Raw genomic sequence first — 21,505 nt, forward strand, 5'->3', positions numbered from 1 at the left:
GTTTATACAGAAAATCAGGGAAACAATTCATCACTATGTCAAGAAGAACACCAGACTATCAATTTTACTAATACCAGTTAGGAAAAACTTAATGTCACTAAGAATAATACCTGAGAAAATGGAAGCAAGAACGTTTGTTCAATTATCAAACTGACACTGTAGCCCATCACTTCTCCTCTTGCTAAATTATCTTCAGGTTTTTCCCATGACACATTAAGGGAATATGGTGAAAGAGGGAATACTGATGGAGATGGCATGAACACTGGAGCTGAAATAAAATTAATATGGTAACATTCATTTAAAAAGTGAGCAATGCGTGTAATGCAAGCTTTCCCATTGTATTTGTAAAACCCCATTTCAGACAGCTTTCTCTTTCTTTTTTAACCTTATTTTCAAGTCCAACTGGAATTTCCATATTATTTTGATAGCAGATAAAAAGTGCATCACCAATCATTCTCCTGTTTTATACTCTGGCTGTGAACGTGGGATAAAACTCTGCAAATGTCTGCAAAGAAATACTAATCAACACTAAAGTCCTAACCCCTGTAGCATGTAGGGAAGTACATACAAATGAAAAGTCTTTGAGAAAAAACTTCCTGCAACCTGGGAAAAAACTGATAAAAGCAAAAAATGTTCAATACTTCAGTATCTTAAAAGCAATTTTGTTTGCTAGGCCAGTTTGAAATTAACATGTCTCTCACTTCTTACAAAAACAGTTCCCCTGACTTCCGTAGTAAATCTGTAAAAGGATTGTTTGCACTGCAGTTAAATCCCCACCTGATTACTCTGTAATAATAGGATACCAACTCACAGCACTTCTGCTATGTACAAACAACACTGCACTAATGGACCACTTCCCAAATACAATTTAACACTTTTATAACATATAGCATTTAAGAACAGATAAGCACAAAGACTCATTTTGAAAAGGGAATTAGTTTAGTCTGCTGTTCTGCAGGAGCAAATGTCTGAGGACATAATTTGAAGCTAACAGCAAACAAATGCGTCAGTGATGTAACCGAAGTGTTTAATTGTAAAATACTGGCTCTGGAAGCATAAAACACTCAGATTTCTAATGAAAGCATTGAAATAAATAGCTATTATTTCAAATAATGTATCAAGTTGCAAGTTATGAGAATATGAACATAAGGTTCAGAATAAGAGTCATTGTGAACTGGTTAAACTTCTGGGGAAAAGAAAATATATTATGACACTTGGCCTCTGCAAAAGCATACAAAAACTTTTAAGCACTATACACCTGAAAGGGTAACCTCTTCAAAAAAATTTCTAAAAACCCAAAGCCTCAGTTCATGAAAACTCATTAGAACCCTCTTTCTGAATAGATGTACTTTCTTGATTCACACCTGATTCACCTCTGATTCACACCAAGTGTTAATACATTTGTGACAAAATTGATCTTTTTTACACATTTTTACAGTTTAAAGAACAACTGGGGAAACAGCAAAGAGTTCAAACATTGCTTGGGAGATTTTGCAGTCTTGCACTTTGGATGAAATTTTGTTGTTATTGACCAGAATAATTTTCAACAATATGATGTTATGATTGTAAATTTTTTTGCTTAATGCGCTAACTACTGAGAGAATTTGTCCCTACTTGAAGCATCACTAGACACATTTTAACAAAAATTCAAATCAATACCTACCAGCCTCTCCTGTTTGTCCTGATCTCCAGTCTGAAGATACACTACCTGCCATGTTTACTGCTAGCACATAAAATTCATATTCTGTGAATGGCTCCAGATCAGTGACTATGGTACTGGTCTGTGGTGCAGCTAGTGCATTTTCATTAGGAGACTCCATAACTGGTTGAGGACTGAGCCATCCACTGCTTTGGAAAACACGAATTTCAGGAGGAATAAAGTTCCCAGTTGATTTTAATTTTTTTCTCATGTAAATTTCATATCTTATAATTATGCCTAGAGAAGAAAAAAAAAAGTCATAAAAATTAGTGTATTAAAATGATTTACTACTTTATAAGAACACCAATATCTGTAATGAGTTAAGAAGAATCAATCAATCAATCAACATAGAAAATACAGCATTAGAAGTTTTCCTCGTTTCTGCTATTTTCATCCAAATGCTCACTTTGGCATTTCTTGCACTACACTGTTTTTCTTCCCCTACCAAGCTCACTGAAAGACAATACTGATTAGTATTACTGGAAATTAGTTCAGTTATCTGATTTTTAAGGGGATATTTAAACTTCTATATTTTTTTATGCAATGGAGCCCAGGGGGAATTTCTGAATGACAGTTTAAAGCTATTGTTTTAGGATACAGTACTGGATAGGAGATATGTGTGTGTGTGTGTGTGTGTTTGTGTGTATGACTTTTCCATCAACATACACCTACTACACATGACAAAGGTCCACTTTGGGAAAAAAGCACCCAAACTTCAGTGTTGTGGTATGAAGAGATGCATAACTTAGGCTGAATTGTGGAAGCTGTGCTACTCTAAGAACAGACTATAAGAAAGCTGACTGAAGATTGCCTTGCCCAAATGGAAAAGGTGAGAAACATAGCAAAGGAAGGAAATAGCTCATTACCACATAATGTATATATTTGGGGCTGTATTCATACAGGAAATCTGACTTGATATCAACAGAAATTTGAAAGTATTGCTTAAGTCAGTCTGCGATGGCAATTACATGCATAGAACGGCTACAGAGTAAACTATGAAGAGTATATGCTACAGCCAATACCATGACCTGCAATCTAGGAACTGCCCCTCTAAATGTAAACAGGCATTCTTGTGTGGTTATTCCACCTGTCTAATCTGGTAACAGTTGGAAAATGAGATGTTTGAAGAGGAAGCTGAGCTTCCCATAAACAGCTGAGGACATGAAATGTCCCCATTTTGTGAGCAGGTCCGAATGCTCCTTTTGCATGCACAAATATGGATGCATATAAGTACAAGTTCACAAAATCTGCTGCACATATATTAACAGGTGAAGTGTTTACCAGTTAAATCTGTGGCATCACAAAAGAATCCTAGAACAGCTGTGTCTTAGTTTCAAAAACCTAAAATATTATTACCCAAGTTAGACCAGCAACTCTTGGCAATCACCTAATCCCTAACAAAGTTACACTGGTAATAGAATTAGTTACAAAACATGACGGATGGTTTTAAAAACAGAGTTCTCTGTTAATTCTTAGATTGTTTTTCCATAACTGTTATCTGCTTATTTGTTCTTTGTCAGGCGGTATCACCACATCTGTCTGAACTAGGCGATCTGGCAAATTAGGAAAAAAATCAATTTTACTGGGAATGTTTAATTATAAATGTGATTTTTGGTGCAGCAGATGCCACTAAGTGATAAATCCTGCACCCAGCACATTCACAGTTGGAGTTCTGGACTCCAAAAGAATAAAATATAGACTCTGAGGATATGTTTAATGGCAGACAGGCAAATTAAGACAATACTTACTTCATTCTCTGTTTATGTTTCACGGCTAAGGATATTCTAACCAGATTTGAGAAAATACAAAACCTTCAACTTACAAAAATAATTACAATGTCCTACCATTTGGTTTCTCAGGTGGTGACCATTCCACAGTCAGTTCTGTAGAGCTGATGGTTTCTATCATTGGTGGGTGTAGTCCTTCTGGAGGAGCTTGTGCAGTAATTACTGTTATTGGCTGGCTCTTTAAGCAGCCTCCACTAGTACAAGCTTGCACAGAAAAAACATACTTTGTAAATGGAATGAGATTCCAAATAATTGCTGAAGTTTTTAAGCCTTCATACTGACCACAAGGCTGAAGATCAACCAAGCTAGTACATGTCAAAATGTATTTCTCTATGGGCCCAGAGTCATTGGAAGCATTTGTCCAGTAAAGTAAAACAGAGTGGTGACTAACAGGAAAGACAGGATTCAAATGCAGGCTTCCTGTAGGCGTCCCAGATTTTGTTCTGTATGTCACTGAGGCACTTCTTGTAAAACCATGAACATTGCTGGCTTGGATGTAATAGGAATAGAAGGTATATGGAGATAACATAGTATCAGTGAAAGTCTGAACACCTAAAACAAACGGGTGAGAAGAAAAGAGAATCAGTCTAACACATTAAAAATAATCTTATTTTGCATACTTACAATCTTTCTAGCCCTAATCCAAGACATAAGAGATTTATGCCTGTACACATGCTCTTCTTGTGATCATTTTGAACATTGCACCTTCTCTCCTCTCCTTTTCCCTCTATCATCTTCCACTGCACATAGGCATAATTTGTTTTACCAAATTTCTCGTAGTTCCTACTTTAATCATGAACAAGATTAATACAATTATCCTCTTATTCCTCCTTATTGCTTTCAAGTAATTATTTCAAATGTAAATCAGCATGGATATTGGTGAATTTGATTTGGAAACCAGATCCAAACCATTCCATAAATTTTCACATTTTTGTTTTCAATTCATTTCATAGCATAAGATCATATATTTCATCTTTCTGTGCTTTCACTTCCTCACTTCTAAAATGGTGCTTAATTTCTAGAGCATTTGATTTTGGACGACAAGTGAAAGAGAAGTGCAAATAATTATTTAAAAGGTATATCCAAAACCTATATTTACCTTCCTTACCTTCTATTTTCCATTACACTAGATAGCTTTTGAGCAGCCATGACCATGAATAGCTCCTAGGTAAATACCAGAAGCAGTTACACATCTTAGTCAGCACAGCACAGTGTGAATTTACTTACAACCATACCACCATACAATGTTTTGCCTTAAGAAATAGTGAACCTTGAGTAATATATTACATACCATAGCATTGATACTCTTGAATTTTTTTCAAAGCAAATGGTGAGGACACAGGTATTTCTAAATTCTCTTTGCATGTCTGCATTGGTGTGGTGGTTTTAAGGTTATGCCTTTAATTTCTTTTTACAGCGTTCAAGCAGAAAGGTATAAGAATGTAAATAAATCACAATTGGATGACAAAAGAAAAATAAGGATTATTCTAAACACTTCCATTGGAGAGATAGAAACCTTTAAGATTCAGTTCTCAAAACAAAAGTTCAGTGTTCTCTCTGCAGCATTCTAGCAGGGTGTTTCTGCTCTTCTGGCTTTGCTTCAGAGATAACACACTGGCTATTGACCTTGAATGCTAAGTTCTAACAACCTCTCTGCTTCTTGTCTTTCTTCCTTTTGCCAGGGGGGTCTGGAGAAGGCAGGGAAGGGGGAGGCAGAGGGACAGCTTTTCTGGTTTTGGCCAGAAGGGTTTTGTGCTGTTTCTGTTAATTGTACATATTTGTAAATGTTGTAGATACTGTATATTTGTACATATTCATTGCATTCCATTGTAGATTGTAGTTTTTGCTTGTAAAATACAGCCTTGTTTGCTTCCAAGTGGAGCTAGTCTGGTGTAGTTAATGTGGGGGAGGAGATTTCAACCCACCACAATTGGCAAGCCAGCCCTGAGTAGAACTTAGGGAAGATGACCATAAAATTCTGAGTATTGCTAGATATTCAACTCCTGACACTGCAGTGTAAAAGCAGCAGTCCTGGCACAGTATTTGCTTACAGCAATTCTGCTATTACTCAGTGACCACAAACTTAACACTGGAGACCAGCAATAAGGAGACTGAATAATCTCATCTTCATGCCTTTCAAGCCTTAGAACTTCAGACAAGATTGGAGAATGGTTGTGCCAGTGGAAGCAATGGATATTGTGACATCCTTGTGGATTAATCATGAGCAGGCAAGTGATGCAGCACATTTCAGTATTGCTTGGGAGATTCAGCTGTTTCTTCAGCTTTCAAGGTTGTCTTGTTGTTTGTGGGTACAAGCACTCAAGTGTACTGTAGAGTTGTTGAGCCCTTTCTGAGCTGCATGGAAACACTGCCGTGGCTGAAGTGCTTCTGGGTGCAAGACTGGATACCAGAGCCCATTCAACAAGTGTTAGACAAAACTCTTGGACAGGCTGGCGAGAATTCTCACAGCAGAAGCATGACAACCAGTTGCTGTGAAGGACACTAGCAACTAGGAGACTGCCATGTGTCAGTTTTCTGATTTTGTCTCCAAAGAAATGAATGCCCACAGAGGTAGTGAGAGTTAACACGCTAGAAACTTAGGAAAGCTAGGCTTTATGGGATGATAGGCTCCCCATCCTATGGGCCTTCAACTCAAAAAAGCTGCAGAGAAGACAAAGCAGCACTCAAGAAAAAAAGAAAAGAAAAAAAAAAGGAGAAAACCCATTAAGACTGCTGGCAGCAGCAGCAAGTACTACAATGCTTATGAGATCACAGAATCACAGGATGTTAGGGGTTGGAAGGGACATGTGGAGATCATTGAGTCCAACCCCCAAATGATAAAACATGAGTAGCCCCGGAACTAGATTCCAGTACCTCCCATTTCAGAATCCAACTCTAGAACCCAATCTAGAACAATCGTGTGAGCTAGATTATGATCAAGAGCCATCAAGTGAACCAGAGCCTGCACAAGAACCATGAAAAAGCCCTGAACCAGCCAGCAGTCCTAAAGCAATAAGTGAACTAAGTTCGATCTTTAGTACTTATCCAACGGGCAGTTCTGAAACAGTGAGGTAAACCACAATTCTGCTCCGGGATTAGCAAACAAGTGGCAACCTGAGCTAGAACCAAGCAATCTAGAATGTGATATAGAGCCAAAAAGTGAGCTAGCACAGGACCTAGAATCATCTTCCTACTGAATCACCTCCCTACCAAACCAACTTCAGCATTCATATCTGCTCTAGAAACAACCACACCAACACCACCCTAATTCTACAAACAACCAACCCCCAAAATCCAGCCTCTGGGAACCCAGGTCTGATGTTGACAGCAAGCACATTATCTTCCCCTTTTCAAGCACAGTGATTGTAGAGGTAGCTCAACCAGAATGCTGACATCATTTGCCAGAAAAGTAACCAGCACCACCTCAACATTATGAGGAAGTTCATTCAGTACCAATGAATAACTGATCACCAGATGGTAATTTCATTTCAGTGAGGATATACATAGATAGAACTGGATAAAGCAAAAAGGTAGAAAGTTCTGCATTCCTCAGGTGAACATCTTCATCACATATTTTGTTACATTTATAAATAATTAGAACCAACGTGATTTGGAGTTAGTACTGTAAGTAGCTTTCAGGGGGCTTGCACAGTTTAGAACAAGTATTTAATTTTATCCTCAAGACAAGGATTGGAATCTCCTGAGCCTCTGGTTTACCAGAGCAGTTAGGAAAACATTGCTTTAATTTGCCATTCTGAAATACCATCAGCCAGCTCACCAGGCCAATTTAGAAGACAATTCTTAGCTTTCCTCAGGAAGCTCAGTGTTTCTATAATGCTCTCATTTAATCATAAGATAATGTTCATCTAGTTACACTCTCAGGGTATTTCGTAAGTGTTACAAATTCCAGACTATGCTGAGGAAAAAAAAGTAACATTATCAAAAGTTTTGACAGCATTAACAATGTGTTCTTGATATTCAAACAGCAGCAGATGATTTTACATCACTTATCAGGGGGATTGCCTGGAAATGTCAAAACCATCTTTTGGAACCAAGTCAGATTTTAGAAAATAATGTTTTGTTCAATAGAAACATGTTTAAGTCTTGTTAACCAGCTAAATATATTCAGAATTTTTCACTCTCTACAAAGTATGTAAGTAATTATGAAATAACATCCTCAACAATGCACTGTTTCAAGTACATTGTTAAGAACAAATTTGTGACAAGTACAGCGGCTTTTCTTTTGAAATTAATTCATACTTTCACTAAAATTAGGCTTTGAAATCAAGTTAACAAACTAGAATTCTTCCTATTAGCTCTAAACTTTTTGGGTAATGTTTCTTTTTCTCCTCTCAATCACTTAATCCCATGCTTACATGGGGTTGTGTACCTTTCACAGAATCACAGAATTGTCAGGATTGGACGAGACCTCAAGTATCATCTAGTTCAAACCACCCTGCCATGGGCAGGGACACTTTCCACTAGATCAGGTTGCCCAGAGCCCCATCTAGCCTGGCCTTAAAAACATACAGGTTTCCTTATAGTATGTACTGTGGTGTGTTCACATTGACAGTATAAGCCACAGAGTAATCAGCCGTAACACAGCAGCATGTACCACAGCATAAAAATGTTAGGTTCGTTTCAAAGGATCTGTGGTTCCACTGAATCACCATCTTTTTTTTCTTTTTTTTTTTTTCTCCAGATTACATGCCAATAATTAGAAAGACTTGAGTTCTGCAAAATATTAATGCTGCACTGGTATGAAAATATAACAAGCGAAAGCTGCCTGAACACAAATTAAACCTTAATGGCATTAAGCCACACCTCAGAAAAAACCTAAACAAAAAAACCCAAAACCAAACCAAAACACAACCACAACAACAACAACAAAAACCCATACCAAACACTTGTGTGCTATATATACAGAAAAAGAATATCCAAATCCATCTCCTTTTCTTTGATAAGAGGATCGATAGTAGCACAAAATGGCCTTTCCAGCTAGGACAGTGTCAAATCCTTGAGGACTGCCTTCTGAGTATCCCTTTGCAATCCTCAACATGAGAGAAGTGGTGCTGCTAAAGGCAAATCAGGAGCTACACTTATAGCTTAAGAGAAGGTGCTAAAAGTTAGAGGACACAAAAAGCTTTCCTAATCTGTTAACAGTTTAAAACCAGAAGGATGAAAAAAGAGGTTTAAAGTACATTATGTCCTCTCCCATTCAGCCTAGTTCTTCATCTGGGACTTTGCCTCTCCTAGATTTTGAAGACTGGGTATGTTCGCAGGGAATGCTTTTGGTAAGTCAATTTTAAAGCTTTTCAGATTAAAAAGTAAAAAATTATCAGGCGTTTTGGGTGACTCGGTTTACCAGATTTTAGACTGTGGTATTCATTTCTTCCAAGCAGAATTACTAACATGGAACAGTAACTCGCTAAAGGAAAACAGAACAATGTATTCAAAATCACAGAGAATGATCATGACAGAAACAAGAAATTACTAAGAAAAAATGCACATATATACATGCACACATATGTACACACACACAAGCACAAAACCTTTGGTATCATCTCACAACAAATACTTACTATATGGGTGGTAGTCTTCAGCTGAATAAATTTCAGCCTCATCCCTATACAACTGGTAAGTGAGCCTGTTAGAATTTGGAGAGTCAGGGGAGCTCCACGAGAGACTGATAACAGAAGAATTGAGAACTTCTCCTGTAGGAGGAGGTTGCTGGAACGGAGCTAAAACGTACACACAAACAGATTATGTAAAAATTAAGGTAATTAATAATCACACAAATCTAAATAAAAATGCAAAGAAACTGCTAATATTCCTTCAAGGAAAAAAATGCTTAGTACACAGTCACCCAGACAAGATCCATCTGAATGCTCTCCAATAAGTTCTCCAGCTTTTTATCCATGTACATGAAATAAATTCATATATTTAGACAAATGACAAATAAACTTAATCTTCCTTTCCCCCTCAATTTAAGCACGTACACAACAGCTTTCCAAACTTTTTTTAAAATATATTTCCAGACCCCTATTTAAGAGGAACATGTTTATCTGGTCATGTTATCGAAGTCTATAGTTCAATTATATTTTTTTTTCAGGGGAATCATTCCATTTTCGCATAGGCCAGGCATAACTTCCTCTAATAGAACAGAAATGGAAAGTCAAACTAACTACAAATTTTACTGAAGTGTTAAAATAAGCCTAATTAATCAAATGACAGAAAATATAAAGGGACATATTTTGAAGGTTATTTAGGCAATTCAATTCCATTAGTTTCCAATGAAACTTAAATCAATGAGACTGAGGTGTCTAACATTTTAGGAAATCAGTTTGAGATTCTTATTTACCAAAATACTACTCTGCTCTCACCTCCATTAACTTTGGAATATGTGCTGTTAAATTGCAATCAGTAGCAAGAAAAAAACCTCAGACTTTTAAGTTCACAAGCCAACAGTCTTATGCTTTTGGAAAGAGCAAAGTCCTTTCTTTTGTAAACCAACTGGATGATCATGTCCCTTTCTAAGACAGTGGCTGCTAACTGAGAAATTAAGCTTTATGTGCATACATATACCCCATACACATGTATGTTTTTACAGTTGAACTTGACAATTCTAAAGGTCTTTTCCTGCCTATACAATTCTGTGATTCTGTATTTATGTTATTATTCAAGTCAGAGCATGAGTCCATATCCTGCTGTGAGGTGTCCAGCCAGCCTGTTATACCAAGGGAAGCACTTTGACCCTCAGTGCATTAACGCAGAGCAAGACTGCTCTGTTTTGGCAGCTAGTAATTGCTATATCTTGACTCAAAGGCAGACTGTGCCATTTCCCTAGGCTCCTCACCAGACGAGGGAAAACCAGAGGAGTATGAATCTAGAGGAACATATTTTGCTCCTGGAATAAAAATGGACAAGGACAGTACAGGAATCAGCATATGGAGTAAGCTACCAGGAGCTGGATCTAGAACCACCCGATAAGATTTTCTCCCTTACATTAAGCATCATATGAAAATACCAACATTAGAAACATACAGCTTTTTGTTATTTTTTTCCCTTTCTTTATAAACTTCCATAATTTTTATTGCTTAACATACACAATTCACAAAATTATCAAAATTCATTCAGACAAGCTAAAAGGAGACAAGAAACAAAGTGTGAAGTTGCAGACAAAACAACATGGGGGCCTCAAGCCACACAAATTATAGATGCAGAGGCTTACACCAACATCAGGTTTTAATACAAAACTAAAACATGAGTTGAAGCTCTTTATTTAGAGTAAGATAATGAAAAGTCTTTCTCCTATTGCAGTCTCTCAGCCAAGAAACAGCAGAAAATACTTCTAGGATTTATTGGACTGAACAGAACATAATCATCATCTCCCATTAGAAAGCACAGGTTGTTTTGCTGCCAGCCTAGAGTTCTTGACTTCGGAAGCTAAAGTGTCCACAGGGAAAAAGTCTGAGAATTAAAGAAAGCAAGTACTCCTAAATCCCTTTGGCATTTTTGAAAGTTTCTCTCCATGTAACACATGCTTTCAAGACCAAGCAATCATAATAATTTACCAGTATAACCTTCATTGATCTCATATGTTTGCTGTTTGCAGTTTAGATGTGTAAGCAAAGTACTGTATTTCAGATTCCTATAGACCAGTCAAGATACTGTTGGGCAAAAAAACCTGAAAATATATAACATTCTTTCCTTAAAGAATGTTAGTTGGACGGTGACAGTAACTTACATTTGCTTCCTTTAGCAAAGACTTATAAACAGCAATGGTATGTGTCAATATAATGCTGTTCCGCAACAAAAATAACCACAAATATCAAGCTAGGCAAAGCTCCATATCTGTGCAACCAGTCAAAATATTTTGGTATGAATAACCAAAAGACTGCAATTGCTATATCATTTATGTCCAGAAGAGGACTCTGCTTGGCATTTAAAATAACACTTGATGTTTTTTTTTTCTAACCAAAATCTATGATATTATTTATCTATGTCATATTATGATTAATCAATTTTATAGTTGAATTGCCATTGACCTTTATCCAATGTATATCCCAACATAAATAAGTAGGTTGGTTTATGTTTGTAAAGCACTTTGAAGATGAACAGCATCATAAAAGTGCCATATATTATTATTATGCATTCAGTTGAAACATCCTACATTTTTTAAAGAAACAACAAGCCAATCAGCTACCTGCACAATGAATAGATACTATGCCTTCTAAAGAAGAGTATGGGGAACAAACAAACTAAACAAAACAAAACAAAAACCAAAACTATATCTAAATAATTTCAAACTCTGAGGGAAAAAGAATGACCTCTGGAAACAAATTTGCCTTCTATCCCATTTATAGCAGCATGCTTTCTGCATTGCATATTATTTGAAATTTAAACCAAATTACAATGAAATACAAACTGGAATCAATGAGGGCTGTCTGTCTTTATAACAGAACCCTTTGTGCAGGTACATCTCTGCTTGCAGATCTATAGTGTGCATGTATCACAATGACTAATATCATATAAATATCTATGTAGAACACACAGGGAAATATTTTGTTGAAGGAGGATCCAGAAATATTCTCCAGAGATTAACTGGGAATTTCTAACCCTGTCATTGAAGTACACACAGCTACCTGAGCTAATTCTCACAGTAGGACCAGTATGGCCATTGCTAATTTCTTTAAAGAAATAACCAATTAGCATCAGCAGAGAACTCATGCTGCAGGACTGGTCTGTTAATTGTATGCCATAAGGCACGTCACAAAAACGTCACACAATTTTTTCAGAATTAGCTGAGGCCCTTCCCACACAGTTTGGTATTGCACAGGATGATGACCTCAAAGCCTGTTTCTGAACCTGAACACAACTTTAAAATTTTATATTCTTAATACACATATTTTTTCCTCTTCTTTTCAAAAATACCTACCAGCTTTGAGACTGTACAATGGTGAGCAAATATAAACATTTAATTTTGACTAATTATGAACCAAAGATTGAACTGGTGACACCTGTTCTTATCCAGACTCACTGTAAGGGCAGAAGCACAGGTGTTCCACTGCAATGTGTCTCATTACATTTCACGATCTGATCACAGAATCACAGAATTTTCAGGTTGGAAGGGACCTCAAGGATCATCTAATTCCAACCCCCCTGCCATGGGCAGGGACACTTTCTACTAGATCTACTAGAGCCACATCCATCCTGGCCTTAGAAACATCCAGGGATGGGGATTCCACCACCTCCCTGGGCAACCTGTTCCAGTGTTTCACCACCCTCATGGTGTAAAACTTCTTCCTATCATCCAATCTGAATCTATGCTTTTCTAGTTTTCCTCCACTCCCCCCTGTCCTATCACTACCTGACACCCTAAAGAGTCCCTCCCCAGCTTTCTTGTAGGCCCCCTTTAAATATTGGAACGCCACAATAAGGTCTCCTCGGAGCCTTCTCTTCTCCAAACTGAACAACCCCAACTCTCTCAAGCCTGTCCTCATAGGAGAGGTGTTCTAGCCCTCTGATCATCATCATGGACCCTCTCTGGACATGTTCCAGCACTTACATATCTTTCTTGGAATATGGGTTTCAGAACTGGACACAGTACTCCAGGTGGGGTCTCATGAGAGCAGAGTAGAGGGGGAGAATGACCTCTCTTGACCTGCTGGCCACATTTCTCTTGATGCAGCCCAGGATACAATTGGCACACTGATGGCTCATGTTGAGCTTCTCATCCACCAGCACCCCCAAGTCCTTTTCTTCAGGGCTGCTCTCAGTCAGCCACTGCCCAGCCTATATCAGTGTCTGGGTTTGCCCCAGCCCAGATGAAGGACCCTACACTTGGTCTCCTTGAACCTCATGAGGTTGGCATGGGCCCACCTCTCCAGCCTGTCAAGGTCCCTCTGGATGGCATCCCTTCCCTCCAGCGTGTCTGCTGCACCACACAGCTTGGTGTCATCAGCAAACTTGCTGAGGGTGCACACAATACCACTGTCCATGTTGCCAACAAATATGTTAAACAGGCCTGGTCCCAGTACTGATCCCTGAGAGACTCCACTTGTCACTGGCCTCCACTTGGACGTGGACCTATTGATAGCCACTCTTTGGGTGTGGCCATCAAGCCAGCTCTTTATTCACTGAGTGGTTCATCCATCCAACCCATATTTTACTAGTTTGGAGATCAGGCTGTCACGTGGGGCAGTGTCAAAGGCTTTGCTCTGGTCCAGATAAGTGATGTCTTGTCTATTGTGATGTCTTGTCTATTGATGTTGTGACTTCGTCATAGAAGGCCACCAGGTTTGTCAGGCAGGATTTGCCCTTGGTGAAGCCAGGTTGATTGTACCCAATCACCTCTTTGTTATTCTTCTGCCTCAGCAGTGCCTCCAGAAGGATCTGCTCCATGATCTTACCAGGCACAGAGGTGAGACTGACTGGTCTGTAGTTCCCTGGATCATCCTTCTTTCCCTTTTTGAAAATGGAGGTTATGTTTCCCCCTTTCCCATCAGTGGGGACCTCCCCAGACTGCCATGACTTTTGGAATATAATACAAAGCGGTTTAGTGACCTTGTGCACCAATTCCCTCAGTACCTGTGGATGTATCCCATCAGGTCCCATGGAGTTGTACACTCACAAGTTCTTCAGATGGTCATGAACCTGATCTTCACTTAACAAGAGGCAGTTCCTTCTTCATGCCCCTGCCATTATCTTCTGTGACTTCAGGAGTGTAGCTGGAGCTCTTGCCAGTGAAGACTAACTAAGCTTTAGCTTTTCTAACCAGGTCTCTTGCTACTTGGACAGCTTTCTCATATGCCCCCCATTCTAGATGTCCTTTCTTCCACTCCTTGTACAGTTTCTTTCTGTGTGACAGTGTGTCTAGGAGCTCCTTACTCATCCAGGCAGGTCTCCTAACATTCTTTCCTGCCTTCCTCTTTGTCAGTGTACTTTGCTCGTGGGCACAGAGAAGGTGATCCTTGAACACTGACCAGCTATCCTAGGCCCCCCTTCCCTCTACGGCTTTGTCCCACAGTACTTTGGCCAGCAGATCCCTGAAGCGATCAAAGTTTGCATGCCTAAAGTCCAGGGTTGTAAGTTTAGAATACATCCTCCTAGGTGCTTTAAGGATCTTAAATTCTAGTGCATTGTGGTCACTGCAGCCAAGGCTGTCCCTGAGCCTCATACTGGTCACCAGCCCTTCCCTGTTAAGTGAGAATGAGGTCCAGCGTAGCACCTTTTCTTGATCCTCAAGACAGCATTAGGCCCCACCTCACACATGGTGATTTCTGATGCTCTGTTACACTACATGAGATATTTCCCCATATCAACTAAAAAAAAGAAAAGAAAACAAACAAACAAACAAAAAACCCACAGAAAAAAACACCCAAACCCTAGGAGGAGAAAGACAAAGCTGCCCTGAGGAGGGGATTTTGAATTAATCACCTGGAGGGGGTTTTCATCAGACCTTCTGTTCTTTGGATCTGCTGAAGGCAGTTCTGCTTCCTGCCAGTGGCAGGAAAAGGTCCACTATTGTATTTCTGTGACTTAAAAAGTGAACTCTGCATTGGTCACTACAAAGAACATGGTGGGAGATGCAAGGGAAATATGGACCATACCTTATTCCCTGAGGTAGACTGTAAGCACAACCTGTGTGTACAACATAAAGCACTCTGTGCATCTCTCTAGAACACTCTCAAGATACTCGCAGTGAAAATCGCCCACGCTTCAGGGACCAGAAACATGGAGGAGGGACAGTCAAACCCAGTTTTAGTACTGCTGACCTAATTTAATACTAAGTCAATAAGAAAATCTTCATTTGAAAGACATGCTTTTAAGACTTTACATCCACTTACTTTTACTACAGCCAAACAGGTTGAGGACATCCAAATTACTAGCATCAGGAACACAGCTGTCACATTTCAAACCGGTTACAAATTGTTTACAAACACACTGTCCAGTAACGAGATGACAAGACCCACTAATGGCTCCTGCAGGATGACAATTACAGTGCTGACATCTATAAACAAAAAACAAATCAAGGAAGTGATCAAAACACATTAACACTTCAGTTAAGCACAGTAGGGTTTTGTTTAAAAGATTCTTGGGTAACAATTAAAAAAATCACAAACTGAATAGCCTGAGACAGTAAAAAAAAAAAAAACAAAACAAAACTATTAGCCTAATTTTAAAAAAATTTACAAAAAAAGGTGCCTGTTATAAAAATAAACATTTACATCTCAACACCAGTTTAGATAGGTTCAGTTAAAACTGCTTAGAGTTATAGAGCTTTTATACATATTGATCCATACACAAACTGGATAATAACATTTGGTAACAATCACATTAAGCACTCAGTCCTCCAATGTTTACTTACACAACCTCTCTTGAAGAGCTGTAAAGTTCAGTGATATATGTGTAACTGGTTTCATAGGTTTCTGCACAGAGCATGAAACCTTCTAAGTCAGAGGCAACCAGGCTTATGTTTGAAAAGGCATCAATTAGTAATTCTTTTACTACAAAGGAAACTTAAAATAAATAAAAAAAAACACTAAGAACAAAGGAGAATGAACATAGACAAAAGTTGGGAGAAAAAACTCAGTTATAAACATTGAAAGGAAACAAAATAGCAGAAATACAAAAATTACAACAGAAAGAGCATTTTCTTTGCAGCCTGATGGACAAATTTGAAAATAACAAAGAGGAATATTTAATTAAATGTGTAAATTAAATTGTTATTAATTAAAAGGACCAAAAAAATTAAAAGCATTGGTATCACACAAATTTCACATTTCAGTTCTGGCATCAGTAGAGTACTCTCAGGACTGATTTATACTTTGGCTTTTGCACCTGAAATCTCTTGCAATCAACTTGGTTTTCACTTGATGTACTACTTCCCTACCAACATTCATTTATACCAGAGATAACAATATCAGATTATGCAAATATTCAAACACTCAGAATAGCTCATGAGTGTATAGAAACATGGACTAGTTTGAGTTGGAAGGCATCTTTAAAGTTCATCTAGTCACTCCCCCTGCAGGGAGCAGGAACCTCTTTAAGTAGACCAGGTTACTCAGAGCTCTGTCCAACCTCCCACTGGACATCTGCAAGGACGAGGCTTCAACCACCTCTCTAGGCAACCTGTTCCAGTGTTTCATCACCCTCACTGTAAATCTTTTTTCCTTATATCTAGCCTATATCTACTCTCTTTTAGTTTAAAACCATCACTCTTTGCCCTGTCACAACAGACCCTGCTAAAAAGACTGTTTCCACCTTTCTTATAGGCCCCCTTTATGTACTGAAAAGCTGCAACAAGGTCTCCCAAGTTAAGCAAAGCACTTTTTTTCCTTCCTGCAAAAGCTATTATGCTACCAGCTGCAATGCAGACTGCCATTATTAGTCATAACAGAAAGTCAACAATGGCAAATAAAACTTCATAGTTTAGATTTTAATTTCACTGTACTTTAATTGCTGCAGAAGAAAGATGTTTTGAAAAAATTATAAATTGGGAGAAATGTGGCACTCTACAGTGCAGTTATTAAAACACACTGGGAAATCTAAAATTCATTCCCTTTGCCCTGAGCTGGAAAAGTCTGAGTCTCAGGCACAAAACATTGAGGGAATCTTCAATTACTCCAGATGCCAGGACCCAAGATGATAAAGCAACAGAAAGACCTTGGAGAAGTCTAGGAGAGAAACAGTCATGCTAATATTTCTTTGGCCAGTTGCATCAGATACAAGGAAATAGGTGATGGTGACTTTAAGCAAGTTACTTTGCCATTTTCCCAGTTATCACCATCACCTTGGTCTATCTCTATCTGTGTGAAGGCAGGAATAAAAGTGAGTTCAGTTATGTTTCAGGCATCAGTTTTTTAAGGCTCAGGAGAAAAGAGGGTGGAAATTGTTTTCACATTAGGACACTAAAATTAAGGTCAATAATCAGTGAAATAAACTTGTTAAAAAAATTGTCACATTTAATGTGCAAGAAAACTCTTCACATATATTTTCTGCCCATCACAGAGCTCTCTGTATTAGAGTTCCTTTACTCCACAGTAGCTCGTGCAGTGTGATCTCCTGGGTAATCATTCAACACCCTTAAAAAGGCTGATAAAAGCTAAAGCTGCAAAATAAGCTGCAAATTTGTTTTATGGACTAATATCCTTTTGGGAATAAATAAAATACATTCTCTCTTGGAAACCACTATACTGTAGTTTGCTTTCTTTCATAGTCAAGAGAAAAGGGCAGTTTTTTCCAACTGTATTAAGTCTCTTCATTTGTAGGCAGTGCATCCAAATCCCCCTTCAAACAGAGGTTTTGTTTAAACTATTTAAATATCACAACTGGAAAAAAATAGTTAATGAAAAAACAAAGACAGACTTCTTTGCTCAATAAGGCAGTACTTCAATTTTCTGTCATTTCATTACATGCTGATATTTAGTGCATATTTAGTTAGGGAGGGGTGTTAACAAAAGCGTCAATAGATACACAGTAAAAGACAAGGTTCTCTTACTGCACCTCTTACAAATAAGGGTCCCCTGCATATTCCAGTTTTCATTATCATTCACATATGAGAATTGAACTCACACAGTTATAGTTTTCAGTGCCTGGCAGAACGTGGATGCTTCTTTCTGCTTGTTGCATTTTCTTCTAGGAAAACTGTAGGCTCCCTACCACCTATACTGAATTGAGCTCCAGATCCTTCAAACACCATACACGTCATCATATTCTGTTTCATAGAATTACACATTGGATTTGTGTGATCCCATACATAATTTCTTAAAACTGCAGCCCTCTAGAGCTGGCTTTGTTTTTAAGTCTAAATCACACTTTTCAGTCAGGATTAAAGATTCAGACAATTAAGTTGTTTTGTTTTGTTTTAATAAGTAATTCCTTGAAACTTTTAATCATGTAAGAAATTTTCAGCGTTTTTGTTAAATGCTTATTCTTCAAGATTCTCTGAGTCAAGCACTTTTTAATAAAACAGAATTATATAAAATCAAGGAAAACAGACTTTTAAAACATGGAAAGAGACATGTCAGGACAAGATGAATTGCAATATTGATTTTGTGAGGATAAATGGGTTTTGTAATATTAATATAGAGAAACCTTTATTACATTGACTCTCTAGGTGCAGTTAGAGCCTCTCCAGCAATCTGTTTAAAATCTTCATTTTTCATCCTTATGGGAAAACCTCACTTACTAAATGGATTTCATAAACAGTAATCTGTCAAGATATATATATAGATAGATAAACAATTTGTGATGTTCATTGATCAGTTCATTATAGTAAACAATACAGAGGTAAAACATTTCAAATGCGTACCAATTACAGCCATTATAGATCTATTCAGACTGCTGCTAACACCCAGTATTTCTAATTCTTTAATTGCCAAGGAAATTTTCCCACTTCATAAATTGAAATGCATTAAAAATACATGGAGTTCCTGCTTTATCTCTAAAACATCATTAAATAAATCAGCTCACATACATTCCTCAGCGGGTGAGTTTTAAAGCCTCACAGTTTCTCTGTGTCACAACTTTTGTTTCTTTTCCACTGTTGTGCCAAGGCAGATATATTTCTGCCACTACAGACAGATCATATCTTTTTTAGTTCTGTAACCAGAGACCTTAAAAGACACTTGGAGCAAGGAGGTTTAATGACTTTGCAACTTTATAGAGAAAGAGAAAGCATATTATTATTTTTAAGAAGATACTAACAGTTAAAGAAATGGATTAAAACAGATTAACAAATGAAGAGTTGGATTATTATTTTCAGTGGATAAATGTTTCTGCCCGAGTAGATGATAACCAAAAGGAAGTCAAGTATATGCAACACAAGTTAATCATGTTAATGTACTACCAGAGCAGTCTTCAATACTGTCATGAGGATTAAGTAGCATTAAGGCATTAAAAGCCAACTCTGATTCAAATTCCAGAACTGTAAAAACTTTCCATTTTTACATGAAGACCTGAATCTAGATAATTCTAGATATTTCCACATTATTAATTTCCTAAGACAGCTCAAAATGCAGGCAATCAAGAGCCAATATCCAGTTCAGGATAGTTATTGCTTAATGCAGATCAATGCCTTCATCACCTGCTAAAACTCTGTGTGTTTGTCTGTGTGTGTGTGTGCAGATATTACAACTAACAAAAAAAGTCATTCGTAATAAGGAAAATATGTTTAAAAGGGATCTTCAATACAACACAGATTTTATTCCTTACCATTAGAAATGACAGGAAGTGAAAATAGGAAGTCCTTACTCCTACAAATTACTTTATGGCCATTAGCAGATGCCTCTATGACCCACGACAGTAAAAAATAACTTTTAAAATCTCCTAATAAGTGACAGTAACATAAAAGTGAAAAATTTGCAGAACAATGTTAAATATATGCAAGATGACACTGATAATCACTGCTTAGAAGCATGTCTACCCTACAACTAGCTGGGGAAAGGAGCACAGGAAGGGGAATGTTGTACAGATTTTGCTTCTGCCTGGCTTTTTAACACCATCAGTCTGCATGAAAATATTATTGTATTAGAGCTGTGCAATCTTCCTAGGCAATATTTAAAAGGAAATTGAGATTATGGGGATTAAGCAAGAACAATGATCCTGGAAACGAAAAATAGAGCAATAGTTGGGATAATGATGCACTACCTATAGATACTTTCCCCCCACTACGTTCCAGGGAATATATCCATATAATTTCCGTGTATCTAGAGGCTTCAGGCTACATCAGATAAACAATTTACCCTATGGCACATAACTAAATGATGAAAAAGAATACACTGCTTCAGAAAAAGAGGATTTTTTAAGAGGAAAGATACTGTATTTCTGTTGCTGCTACTAAAAGAAATTTGAAAATACAGGCATATCTGAAATTTTTTTGCATTTTTTTTCCATAAAAATATCTTCCTGAGATCTTTGAAAGCATTCACCAGTTATAAGAATAGCACTTTAATAATTAACTAATCAATGATTAACATCTCAGAAACCCACACATCTTACTGAAGACAATGTAGAGAAACATTTAGCATCATAGAATCATAGAATCAGTCAAGGTTGGAAGGGACCACAAGGATCATCTAGTTCCAAACCCCCTGCCATGGGCAGGGACACCTCACACTACATCAGGCTGGCCAGAGCCTCATCCCCTCCAGGGATGGAGCCTCAACCACCTCCCTGGACAACCCATTCCAGGCTCTCACCATTCTCATGGTGAAGAACTTCTTCCTCACGTCCAGCCTGAATCTCCCCGATTCCATTCCCCCTAGTCCTGTCACTACCTGATATCCTAAAAAGTCCCTCCCCAGCTTTCTTGTAGGCTCCCTTCAGATACTGGAAAGCCACAATAAGGTCACCTCAGAGCCTTCTTTTCTCCAGACTGAACAGCCCCAACTCTTTCAGTCTCTCCTCACAGGAGAGGTGCTCCAGCCCTCTGATCATCCTGGTGGCCCTTCTCTGGACACATTGCAGCATGTCCATATCCCTCTTGTAATAGCAGCTCCAGAACTGGATGCAGTACTCCAGGTGGGGTCTCACCAGAGCTATACCAAACAGCTATAACATTAGACAGCATTAGCATTACACAGCTCTCGTGTTGTTTCTGTGGCAAAAATTTCTATTTCGTTCAGTTCATGGGAGCACAGGTGGTTTTGTAACGTCACACATGTAAATCAGCGTGCACACAAATTCAAAGAAGGATTAGTGCCGCTGGACTACATCTTTTCATTTTCACTAAACCTGTGAATCAGCTACTATAAGAAAAAGGAGTAACAAGGAGGTTATAAGTGATCTGTAAAGAAGAAACACTCACCTCCCTGTGACAGAGTCAAATCCAAAGTAAAGTTCTTTGCAACGTTCACATGTATGTCCTGTTACAGAAGCATCTTGGCAAACACATTGGCCAGTTAGTTTATCACAGATCTGATTCACTGAACCAGCTGTGTGGCACAGGCATGGCAGACAACCAGTGACACTGGATGGAGAAAAATACAAACCTGGAAAAGAAAGGGATTTT

General features: G+C 38.1%; 1 protein-coding gene across 1 annotated transcript in view; it reads right to left on the bottom strand.

Annotated features, from left to right (window-relative positions):
* The window catches only part of USH2A (usherin), a 414,010-nt gene that overhangs the window by 313,050 nt on the left and 79,455 nt on the right, over positions 1-21,505 (bottom strand). Inside the window, exons 13-18 of the mRNA XM_054394908.1 lie at positions 21,302-21,485; positions 15,336-15,499; positions 9,069-9,227; positions 3,544-4,038; positions 1,664-1,936; positions 111-268 (exon numbers count right to left, since the gene is read on the bottom strand). Coding sequence (XP_054250883.1) covers positions 111-268; positions 1,664-1,936; positions 3,544-4,038; positions 9,069-9,227; positions 15,336-15,499; positions 21,302-21,485 — 1,433 coding nt within the window. The remainder of the gene's footprint in view (positions 1-110; positions 269-1,663; positions 1,937-3,543; positions 4,039-9,068; positions 9,228-15,335; positions 15,500-21,301; positions 21,486-21,505) is intronic.

The sequence above is a fragment of the Indicator indicator genome, chromosome 2 (genome assembly GCF_027791375.1).
Source record: "Indicator indicator isolate 239-I01 chromosome 2, UM_Iind_1.1, whole genome shotgun sequence".
NCBI lineage: Eukaryota > Metazoa > Chordata > Aves > Piciformes > Indicatoridae > Indicator > Indicator indicator.